At 53.0% G+C, this 11,312-nt stretch overlaps 1 protein-coding gene across 1 annotated transcript; it reads left to right on the forward strand.

Annotated features, from left to right (window-relative positions):
* Positions 1 to 1,785: 1,785 nt before the first annotated feature.
* TRMT12 (tRNA methyltransferase 12 homolog) lies at positions 1,786 to 10,420 on the forward strand. The gene is made up of 7 exons (XM_018571449.1): positions 1,786 to 1,902; positions 3,725 to 3,893; positions 4,596 to 4,820; positions 5,206 to 5,348; positions 7,235 to 7,344; positions 8,563 to 8,720; positions 10,011 to 10,420. Exons 1-7 carry the CDS (start codon positions 1,829 to 1,831, stop codon positions 10,374 to 10,376), a joined length of 1,245 nt encoding a protein of 414 aa, XP_018426951.1. The 5' UTR covers positions 1,786 to 1,828; the 3' UTR covers positions 10,377 to 10,420.
* Positions 10,421 to 11,312: the final 892 nt, after the last annotated feature.

Consider the following 11,312-nt stretch of genomic DNA (forward strand, 5'->3'; position numbering starts at 1 on the left):
TCCCTACCCTTCCCTCCCTTCTTTATCCCTACCCTTCCCTCCCTTCTTTATCCCTACCCTTCCCTCCCTTCTTCTTCATCCCTTCCCTCTTCTCCCTTCTTCATCCCTACCCTTCCTGCTCCTCCCTTCTTCATCCCTACCCTTCCTGCTCCTCCCTTCTTATCCCTACCCTTCCCTCTCCTACCTTCTTTATCCCTACCCTTCCCTCTCCTCCCTTCCCTCTCCTCCCTTCTTTATCCCTACCCTTCCCTCTCCTCCCTTCTTCATCCCTACCTTCCCTCTCCTCCCTTCTTCATCCCTACCTTCCCTCTCCTCCCTTCTTCATCCCTACCTTCCCTCTCCTCCCTTCTTCATCCCTACCTTCCCTCTCCTCCCTTCTTCATCCCTACCTTCCCTCTCCTCCCTTCTTCATCCCTACCTTCCCTCTCCTCCCTTCTTCATCCCTACCTTCCCTCATCCCTACCCTTCCTTCCTCCCTCACTTTCACCTCATGTTACTCCTTCCTCTTTTTTTTTTTCTTTTCCCTTCTCTTTCTTTATCCCCTCCCTTTAACTCATTCCCTCCCTTCCTTCCTTTTCCTCATTCCCTTCCTCCCATTCCCTCTCTTCCTCCCTCTTCCTCATTCCCTTCCTTCATTTTTCCCATGCCCTGCCTTCCCTTCCCCTTCCCTTCCTTCAGCCAGTTCCCCTTTTTCATTCAATGATTTGTGTCCCCTCTACAGATAACTCCTCCCACATACACATCTTTATCTGACCACTTCCTGTGTGACGTCTCTTCCCTTCCCCTGGCAGTGTGCTCCATTCAGGAGGTTCCTCTCTTTTTCCTTGCAGCTCTCTGAGTGATTCATCCGGGAGGACTCCTACAGCAAAGACTTCCTGTAGCCATCATGGCTGCCGTCACACGCTGTGTGGCATGATCAGGCGCCATTGGAATGAGAAGGTGCGCTGTCACTTGCGCTGGACACACACAGACAGTGAGAGCATACACGGGACACACACAGACAGTGAGAGCACACACAGGGCACACGCCCAGTCAGAGCACACACAGGGCACACGCCCAGTCAGAGCACACACTGGGCACACGCACAGTGAGAGCATACACGGGGCACACGCACAGTGAGAGCATACACGGGGCACACGCACAGTGAGAGCATACACAGGGCACACGCACAGTCAGAGCATGCACAGAACACACACGCACAGTCAGAGCATACACAGGGCACACACACAGTGAGAGCATACACAGGGCACACGTACAGTGAGAGCATACACAGGGCACACGTACAGTGAGAGCATACACAGGGCACACGTACAGTGAGAGCATACACAGGGCACACGCACAGTCAGAGCAGACACAGAACACACACGCACAGTCAGAGCAGACACAGGGCACACGCACAGTCAGAGCAGACACAGGACACGCACGCACAGTCAGAGCATACACGGGACACACACGGAGTGAGAGGGGTGGGGGTTGGGTGGTAATGGATATTGTTGAAATGTTTTAAAAAGCATTTAAATCTGAACTCCGGCCTCCCCTTCACTCTTGCACAGTTGTCCCGGCTCCTCTCCTGGACTGAAATGTCTTCCTCTGATGTCACCGCACACTGGCAGCTCCTCACAATGTACACTAGAAGTTGCAGCCAGTCAGATAGAGCCCGCCTCCTTTCCTGGCTGGAGGACGTCCAGCATCATCTTGCCCTTAGATAGGCAGACTAAACTTCAGCTGTTAATGTAACATGTGTCAATGAATGTCTGCCTGACCCTCTTCCTGTACACTTACCTTTCCCCAGAGAGGCCTCGCGTTAGTTCTTCCCGCTGGCTGCAATATGGAACTGGAGGAAGATCGGTTTCCGGATGTCCCAGCGCTTCTTACACAGTGCGCCTTCTCTCAGAAATACAGGTACAGTGCGCGGCGTGAACATATTTAGGGCACCCGTGTCACTCACTCCTCCTTATTATCCCATCACATAGCTCGCAGCACAGAGGCAGTTTAAAGAACAAGTGCAATCTTAGACAAAGTGAAAATCCGAGGGCTGCTGCTCTGCTCTTTGCTGCGCTGCAAGTCTACCTCTGCTGGCCATACCCATCTCATAGAAGTCTATGGGGGCTGTAATGTGCAAGTCTGGCCAGCAGATGGAGCATTACGGCCCTGGATGTAAACAATAGTAGAACCTCCCCCCTCGGATCTCAGCAAGTACAGATCTGCAGAGGGAGATGGTGGGATTGTTAAGCTCAGGGTTGGGGGGCCAATATAATAAGTTCATTTAGTTTTAATCTGAGGGCTGCTGCTCCGCTGCTTGTGGTCATCCAGCACTATAGGTCTCCTTCTCATCCATCCCATAGCAGTCTATGGGGGCTGTAATGTGCAAGCCTGGCCAGCAGAGGGAGCATTGTGGCTCTGGATGTAAACGGTAGTGGAACCGCCCCCCTCGGATCTCAGTAAGTATAGATGTGTGGACAGGGAGAGTGGGCTAGTTTAGGTCAGAGGTGGGGCACAAAAAGTATAAGTGCACTTTATTTTAATCTGAGGGCCACTGTTTGCTGACATCCAGCACTGTAAGTCTTCCTCTCCTGGCTACATCCATCTCATAGAAGTCTACGGGGCTGTAATGTCAAGTCTGGCCAGCAGGGGGAGCATTGTGGCCCTGGATGTAAACCATAGTAGAACCGCCCCCCTCGGATCTCAGCAAGTACGGATCTGCAGAGGGAGATGGTTGGATTGTTAAGGTCAGAGTTGGGGGGCCAATAGCATAAGTGCATTTAGTTTTAATCTGAACGCTGCTGCTCCGCTGTTTTGTTGACATCCAGAGCTACGAGTCACCACCTCATCCATCCCATAGAACTCTATGTGGCTGTAATGTGCAAGTCTGGCCAGCAGAGGGAGCTTTGTGGCCCTGGATGTAAACAGTAGTGGAACCGCCCCCCTCGGATCTCAGCAAGTACGGATTTGCGTTGGGAGATGGTGGGATTGTTTGTCAGGGGTGGGGCACAAAAAGGATACGTGCTCTTCATTTTAATCTGAACGCTGCGGCTCTGCTCTTTTGTTGACATCCAGAGCTACGAGTCACCTTCTCATCCATCCCATAGAAGTCTATGGGGGCTGTAATGTGCAGGTGCGGCCAGCAGGGGGAGCATTGCGGCCCTGATTGTAAACAATAGTGGAACCGCCCCCCTGGGATCTTTGCGGCACTGGATGTAAATAGCGGAACCGCCCCCTTCGGATCCTGATAAGTACAGATCTGTGTAAGGGGGAGGGGGTGAAATCGTTTAGGTCAGGAGTGGGGGGACAAAAAGCATAAGTGCTCTTCATTTTCATCTGAGGGCCATTTTGCTGACCTCCAGCGCTGCAAGGCTCCCTCTCATCCGTCCCATAGACGTCTATGGGGGCTGTAATGTGCAGGTGTGGCCAGCAAGAGGGAGCATTGGATCGCTAGAACCTTAGCGTTCAATAAAAACTTTATTGTTCCAGAGACACAGACACTGAAGCCTCACCGGGGACCTCCTCTTCTAAGAGAAGGGCAGTCCCAGGCTGGGCTTTGACGTCTATGTCTCTGGAACAATAAAGTTTTAATTGAATGATTAGAATTTCGATGTTTAACGCCGTTTCAGGGGTCAAAAAGCGGGAGTGCGTTTAGACAGGAAGTGGCTGCAAAGAGGTCGTGGGAGAATGTCTGTCTACATTCGTATATAACGAGTCATCCGTCCAATGCCTTTTATTTTAGAGAATACTTGCAGAATGCAGGAATATTAGATGGCCGATACCGCGCACAGAAGCTGGAGGAGGGGACGGTGGCCCTTCCGGTGCTTAAAGAGAAGATCACCGTGTCACTCCTGAAAGAGCTCATGGAAGCTGTGGCCCCTGGAAGCTCCTGCAGGGAAACTTTGATCAAGGTGAATACTTGTATGATCAGGTACTGATATACCGTGGGCCCAATTCACCGAGCTGCAACGCAGGTGTTACGTGCCGTGTACACTGCTTGGGGTCAGTGTCCAGATATAGTCGCACCCAAGTAGACTTGGTTGGACACAAGGAGACGCGGGGCCTGCCCCTCCTGCAGACGTGGGGCCTGCCCCTCCTGCAGACGCGGGGCCTGCCCCTCCTGCAGACGCGGGGCCTGCCCCTCCTGCAGACCTGGTCCTGCCCCTGGAGACCTGGTGGTCCTGCCCCTGGTGGCACTGCCGGAGACATGGGCCTACCCAGGGAGTGATGGTCGCACCCAATAAGACGTGCTGGCCCCCAAGGAGACCCGGTTGCACCCCCTTCTTCATGTTCTTTCAACTACATCCGCAGCATAGGTTGCAGGTCTAAGTGTTTTTGCTCCCCCGCCCTTCCTACTGAGCACCCAAGGCAGATGCCTCTTCTGCTTACCCCTTGGCCCGGCCCTGCTTGCTGTATGCATACAGTGCAGTGTACACTTTCAGCATTTGTAAGGGCAAACTCAGAGATAAGTGGAAGAAGCCATAGAAATGCCTATAATAATAATAACAATATGGGGGCGCATGTGTAATAAAGGCACAGCATACTCCTCTACTATTCCAGTGAGCTTTGTGTAAATAATAGCGCATGCCGTTGTGGCTTTTTTTGCCTTCTAGAATCCTGTGCTCTCCAAGCGTGCCAGAGTTCAGTCACCAGCCCAAAAGTTACGTATGGACCTGTGTGACCTGCTGGAGCACCAAGGGATCATCTGGAGGAGGAACCTGGATCACGACCTCCCTCACTCATGGCAGCGACACGGCGACTTGGTCGTTCTCAGCGAAGACTGCTTCTGCGATCCTGTATGGAAGCAGTTGGGTAAGTACTGGACCCGAATCATGCCGGTGAGCATTGCAGTACATCAGAAAGTAAACATTGTGTCTCTTTGGGCTTTATTTATAATATCCAGGTGGATGCCGTTCACGTGGCACTAGTACCCCTAGGTGGCGCTGATGAGTCTAGGACTTGCTATACCCAACAGCGCCATCTAGGGGCACTAGTACCATGCAACATTTAATAAATGAAGCCTATAGTGCGTGTTTTATATTTACAGGAAGCCAATAGGGGGTGGGGCAAACTCCGGCCCTCCAGCGGTGATGCAACTACAACTCCCATGAGGCATTGCAAGACTCTGACAGCCACAGGCATGATTTCCCAGAGGCAGAAGCATGATGGGGTTTGCAGTTGCACCACAGCCGGAGGGCCGGAGTTTGCCTACCGCTGCTCTAGACTAGGGTGCAAGTAGCGAGTTCCCTCGGAGTGAAACGCGTGGCCAAGCAAAGTCGTGTACAAGATGACGGATGGAGGTCTCCGAATGTGACCCTGCTACTGGGGGACGACGGATGGGTAGAGCATGTGGATAATGGCATCAGGTAGCTTGTATAAGAAAGGCAAATTAATGTAACTTAAAGGAGAACTATGGGGTAGGTGTCTTTCCCCATAGTTCTCCTCGGGATCACGGGAGGACATGTACTAGCGTCCTCCCGTCACCCTAGGCTCAGTATATAGCGAGCTACAGTTCCCTATATACTGAGACCGCCGCGGCCGGGACGGATCCCAACATTACTGTCTGGATCCACCCAGCTGCGTGACTGACAGCTGGCTCCGCCTATCTAGAGGCAGAGCCAGCTGTACCCGGCCCCCCCCCCGTCCGTTCCGCCAGTCAGCGCTGGAGGATCAGACGGGAGGGGGGGAATCCCTGCAGGGAGCCGTGAGTGACAGACAGTCAGGCAGAGATAGATCGGGATGTGAGCGAGCGACGGTATGTGTTCCTGATCTACTGAGCCGACCTGTGACAGTTTCATTGTCACAGGTCGGCTCTAACTATGAGGCTGAGTGAAAATCACTCCCCTCATAGTTCTCCTTTAAAGTGTATGCAGACCCTTACAACGAGCGTCTGGTATTCGCTCCCTCGGGGTCTCCTCACTATCCCATTGAAAGAGTTTTGTAGATCTGGGCAAAAACAAATACCTGCTGATCCTGCCAGTAATCTTGTGAGCTGATAATTTCCAGTGCTCTCTACCTCTGCTGCATGTTATCAGTTACATTGTTCCCAGTTCTCTCTCTGGCTTGCAGGACACCCCCCCCGCTCTTGTATAGATATAGTACAGTATGGGAGCATCATCACCCTAGGAGAGGAAGTGTGTTACTGGCAGGATCACCAGATAAAAATAAAGGGGTAAAGGAGAACTATGGGGGTCAGGGCTTTTCCCCATAGTTCTCCTCAGGGTAACGGGAGGACACAAACTAGCGTCCTCCCGTCACCCTAAGCTCAGTATATAGGGGGCTACAGCTCGCAATATACTGAGACGCCGCAGCTGAAGCGGATCCTGACAATTGTGCCGGGATCCGCCCAGCTGCGTGAGTGACAGCTGGTTCTGCCTATCTAGAGGCAGAGCCAGCTGTACCCGCCCCCTCCCCCGTCCGTTCTGCCAGTCAGCGCTGGAGGATCGGAGCGGGGAGACAGGAATCCAGCCCCTCCCCCTGTCATGGCAGAGAGCCGTGACAGGATCGAGAGGTGAGCGAACGCCGGTATGTGTTCGCTCACCTCCCGATCTACTGAGCCGACCTGTGACAGTCTCATTGTCACAGGTTGGCTAGAACTATGAGGTGAGTGAAAAGCACTTACCTCATAGTTCTCCTTTAAGCACTGCAAGGGTTAAGTAGTCGTTTTGGTCTAGGGGCCGGAATACAGAAGATATACTCGCCTGATCCCCGGTCCTGCTGCAGTCGGTACTCAGCTCTCCGCTCCGACTATGGTATGTTCCTCCGGCGTCCTCACGTTTAATGCAGGTGAATGGATCTGCATTAGATGTGATGACGTCAGCAGGGCTTAGACCTCCACAGCCCCGGGGGAGAAGAGGCTGTCTAGGGGCCTTACAGGACTGAGGATCAGGTAGGTCTATCTTCCTTATTCCAGCCCCTAGACCAGTGGTGGTGAACCTCGGCACTCCAGCTGTTTTGGAACCACAAGTCCCATGAGGCATTGCCAGGCTCTGACAGCCACAGACATGACTCCCAGAGGCAGATGCATGTTGGGATTTGTAGTTTTGGCACAGCCGGAGTGCCAAGGTTCGCCACCACTGCACCTAGACCAACCCTCCGGCTGTCGTGGAACTACAAGTCCCATGAGGCATTGCAAAATTGACAGTTGCAGGCATGCAGAGGCAGACGCAACTCTTGAAGGTGGAGGGACCAGGGGAGGCAAAATAAAAGCAGGTCCAGCTTCGGCATGTCTGACGGTCTCCTCTCTCTCCAGGTACTCGTTTGACGTCACCAAGTGCATGTTTTCCGCTGGAAACATTGTGGAAAAACAGAGGCTGTCGGCGCTTTGCTGTGCCAAAGAGACCGTGGTGGACCTGTATGCAGGTGAACGTGGCTTTTTGTTCTATATTTGCCTCCATGCGCAGGTGGCACAAGCTGAAAACCACCTCCTCCCACGTTTGCATATGCGTGTGTGTCCCCGCAGGGAGGCAATACATTGGCATGGGTAAGAATTGGGGACGCACTGGTACTGGTTTTTCGGTCTCGAGTACCGGTATTTTGCTCTCGGTACTTGTCGATACCGAGTTCCGATACCGGGCTTCCCGGGCAAGCTGATTGCACGAGAAGCCGTCTCCATGTTGTAGGGCAGGCTTGACTGTGCTTGGCTCCCAGCCAATCATCATCGCTGTCCAGCTTCCATACCGCACGGGAAGCTGGCTCCATGTTCCCCTACGGCACTGCCGGTCAGTGGAAATCTTCTTCTGACCGGAAGGTATCGGAGCATTTGGGAGAGTACAAGTACTCGCCCAAATACTGCTTATTCCTCACCTGCTTCTTTCTCTTCCTTCCTCCTCACCTGCTTCCTCCTCCTTCCTCACCTGCTTCCTCCTCCTCCTTCCTCACCTGCTTCTTCCTCCTCCTTCCTCACCTGCTGCTTCCTCCTCCTTCCTCACCTGCTTCTTCCTCCTCCGTCCTCACCTGCTTCTTCCTCTTGCTTCCTTCTTCAGATCTCTCGTCACCAGGTGATGAGGAAGCATGGAGCCGGCTCTCTGGCCAATTAGGAAGTCATGGGGTCGGGGTGATGACTCGCCGCCTGGCCTCCTGATTGGAGCCGGCACGCAAATCATTACATGGTGCACAGCTTCCTGATTGGCCAGGAAGCCGACTCCATGCTCCCTCGTCACCTGGAGCAGGCTTTCTGGCTTATCAGTCAGCCGGGGAGCAGGTAATGTCTCGCTGCCCGGCTTCCTGATTGGTCGGAAGCTGGCCAATCAGGAGTGACGGCTTCCTGATTGGCCGGGAAGCCAACCCTGTGCTCCCTGGTGACGAGGTAACATGGAGCCGGCTTCCCAGCCAATCAGAAAGCCGGGTAGCATGTAATGACTCGCTGCCCGGCTTCCGGATACCGGAAGTTCTGGTATCAGGATAGACATCGAGAACATTTGGGCTCATAGATGGGGTTTAATTACACTGGGTATCAGGGGGCAGGAGGGTCCAATAGAGCCTAAGCTCACAGGAAGGGGTTAAATGACATTGAGCGCCATATTGAATGTATGTCTGAATTTTTTTCCTGATACTCCTTCTGTTGTTTGTGTATTTTAGGTATCGGATACTTTACACTCCCATTCCTGGTCCACGCCGATGCAGCTTTTGTTCACGCCTGTGAGTGGAATCCTCACGCTGTAGAAGCCTTACAGAAAAACCTGGAACTCAACAAAGTCTCACACAAATGCCAAGTACACAAAGGAGATAACCGAGAGGTAACGTTCCCGTCGTCCATGTCACCATCTCATACCATTCCTCAGCCAACCAAAAATGTGTTTTTTCTTTTTGCATGTGTCCCCTGTTGGAGAAATCTCCCATCACTTCCTGTCCTGGCAGGAAGTGAGGTGAGATCTCCCTTGTTGGGTCGCAACTCTCTCAGCTCGGCTCACCTGAACAGCCTTCGGCAGCTTTACATGTATATCTTCGAGCTGGTAGAGAGGAGGATTGGGGAGGAAGAAGCAGGTGAGGAAGCAGGGGAAGGAGGAGGAGGAAGCAGGGGAGGAAGGAGGAGGAAGCAGGTGGGGAAGGAGGAAGCAGGTGAGGAAGGAGGAGGAAGCAGGGGAGGAAGACGGAGGTGGGGAAGGAGGAGGAAGAAGCAGGTGAGAAAGAAGCAGGGGAGGAAGGAGGAGGAGGAAGCAGGGGAGGAGGTGAGGAAGGAGGAAGAAGCAGGTGAGGAAGCAGGGGAGGAAGGAGGAGGAAGAAGCAGGTGGGGAAGGAGGAGGAAGAAGCAGGTGAGGAAGGAGGAGGAAGAAGCAGGTAAGGAAGGAGGAGGAAGAAGCAGGTGAGGAAGGAGGTGAGGAGGAAGACGGAGGTGGGGAATGAGGAAAAAGGAGTAGGGAGCAGTGGAGTGGCTTCCCAGCAATAAAAGGAATGGGGGGCGGGCAGAGGAGGAGGAACTGGGCGGAGGAGGAACGGGGCGGTGGAGGAACGGAGCGGGTGGAGGAGGAACGGGGCGGTGGAGGAACGGAGCGGGTGGAGGAGGAACGGGCCGGTGGAGGAACGGAGCGGGTGGAGGAGGAACAGGGCGGATGGAGGAGGAAGAGAGCAGCAGTGGAGATACGGGGGGGGGGGGAGGAAGGGAGGTAGAGGAGGAGGAACGAAGCAGCAGCGGAGGTACGGGGGATTGCAGAGGCACAGCAGTCTCTCCTCCCCGCTGGTGCCGGCTGCAATGGTCTGTGTCCCCACTGCCTCTGCCGATACCGGCGGGGAATGAAAGGAACGCAGACTGCTGCAACCAGAACGGAGGAGCAGAGCGGCGGCAGCGGCTGCAAATAATCGGAACAATCAACTAATTGATAATGAGAATCGTTGACAACTATTCTCATTATCGATTGTAATCGATTAGTTGTTGCAGCCCTAGTCAAACCATGGTGGGGCACCAACCTAAACTAGAAGTAATATAGTATCAGTGACAACCATTGCTACCCCCTGTTAATTAAAATACACCCCGTCGTGTGTTGACTGTACACAATCCTGTATGTGTCGCTGTGATTGATCCCTTTCAGTTCATGTTGGAAGACGTGGCCGACCGAGTGAACCTGGGCCTCATCCCCACATCCGAAGCCGGCTACCCCAAAGCCTGTAAAGTCTTGAAGAAAAACTTGGGCGGAGTCCTCCACATCCACCATAACGTCAACTGTTTTCTCGGCAGCCGAGGACTGGACGCCGAGGAGGACACTTGCTGCTGGAGGACGTTGGCTTGGAGGAAGTGGGCGGAGTCGGCCGAGATTAAAATCAAGGCTATGCTCGCAGAGGTTCACGGCACCCCGTGGCAAACTCAGATTTTGCAAGTGAAGAAAGTGAAGTCCTACGCTCCTCATGTGGACCACGTAGTCTTGGATCTTGACTGCCGACCCTTGTCGGGCATGTGAGGGCTTTTTTTTTTTTCTTTTGTGCGTGCATACGGACCATTAGTAATACCGCGAGGGCTATTTATAAACAATTTGCAGAGCCGTTCGCCCCGTGAATCTCTGTGGGCGTTCGTTCTATGCGAACAATTGCGAAAACAAGCCTCATTATGCTTTTTCTTTTTAGGTTTAATGTAATGCAATGCCACGTGATGGCCACTAGATGGAGCTGGAGAGCATAGGAAATTAATACTGATTTCTTATGCTCCTCAGCGCCATCTAGTGGCCATTACGCTGTATTACATTACATCACATTCGACCGTAGAAGAAAACATACTAAGAATGTCCCTTTTGCCTCTATGCACACAGAGCGAACGTTCACAGCGGGTGAATGGCTTTGCACATTGTTTATAGATGGACCCCCAAGTGTATTTAAACATTGACATTCCTTCTTATATTGTATAATCACTTGTCAACGCTTTTATCAAACGCCCCCCACTCTGTGCCAGCGCCCTCCGCAACTTCCGGTCAGCACGCGTGCACACCACCACCCCCAACCCCACCCCCCCGGGAAGCCCTGCTGGTGGACAACATGTCTCATTCATTTCTTTTTTAAATAAACTTTATTTATGCAAATGTGGTTCTCTTCTAACACTCGGTTGTGGGCTCAGCTGTCAATCATGCACAGATCATTAGGCTGCCATGCACTGCTTGAATTTTGGCCGATTCCTGTCGACTCGGCCAAAATTTTACCCGCCGGGAACCCCAGTTTGGCAAATACTGATTTTTTTTTTTCAGTCGAACCGGGCTGAAGATTCTTGGCCGGGTTGCACCTGCAGCGAATCAGATCTCACACAGTTCTATGATGTCATCACCAGTCTTGTGAAATTCTTGCAGGGGCACCTGCTGGGAGCTTAGTTATTGGAGTAGACATCCCCCCCCCCCCCCCCCCCCCACCCC

The sequence above is a fragment of the Nanorana parkeri genome, unplaced genomic scaffold, assembly GCF_000935625.1.
Source record: "Nanorana parkeri isolate BGI_ZX_2015 unplaced genomic scaffold, ASM93562v1 scaffold1760, whole genome shotgun sequence".
In the NCBI taxonomy this organism is placed as follows: Eukaryota; Metazoa; Chordata; class Amphibia; order Anura; family Dicroglossidae; genus Nanorana; species Nanorana parkeri.

Bases quoted from the DNA above. Each gene is read 5' to 3' on its own strand.
- TRMT12 (XM_018571449.1), top strand. From the start codon at position 1,829: ATGGAACTGGAGGAAGATCGGTTTCCGGATGTCCCAGCGCTTCTTACA. The intron at 4,821-5,205 runs GTGAGCATTGCA...CCGCTGCTCTAG, and splicing joins ACTGGACCCGAATCATGCCG to ACTAGGGTGCAAGTAGCGAG. The intron at 5,349-7,234 runs GTAGCTTGTATA...CTCTCTCTCCAG, and splicing joins CATGTGGATAATGGCATCAG to GTACTCGTTTGACGTCACCA.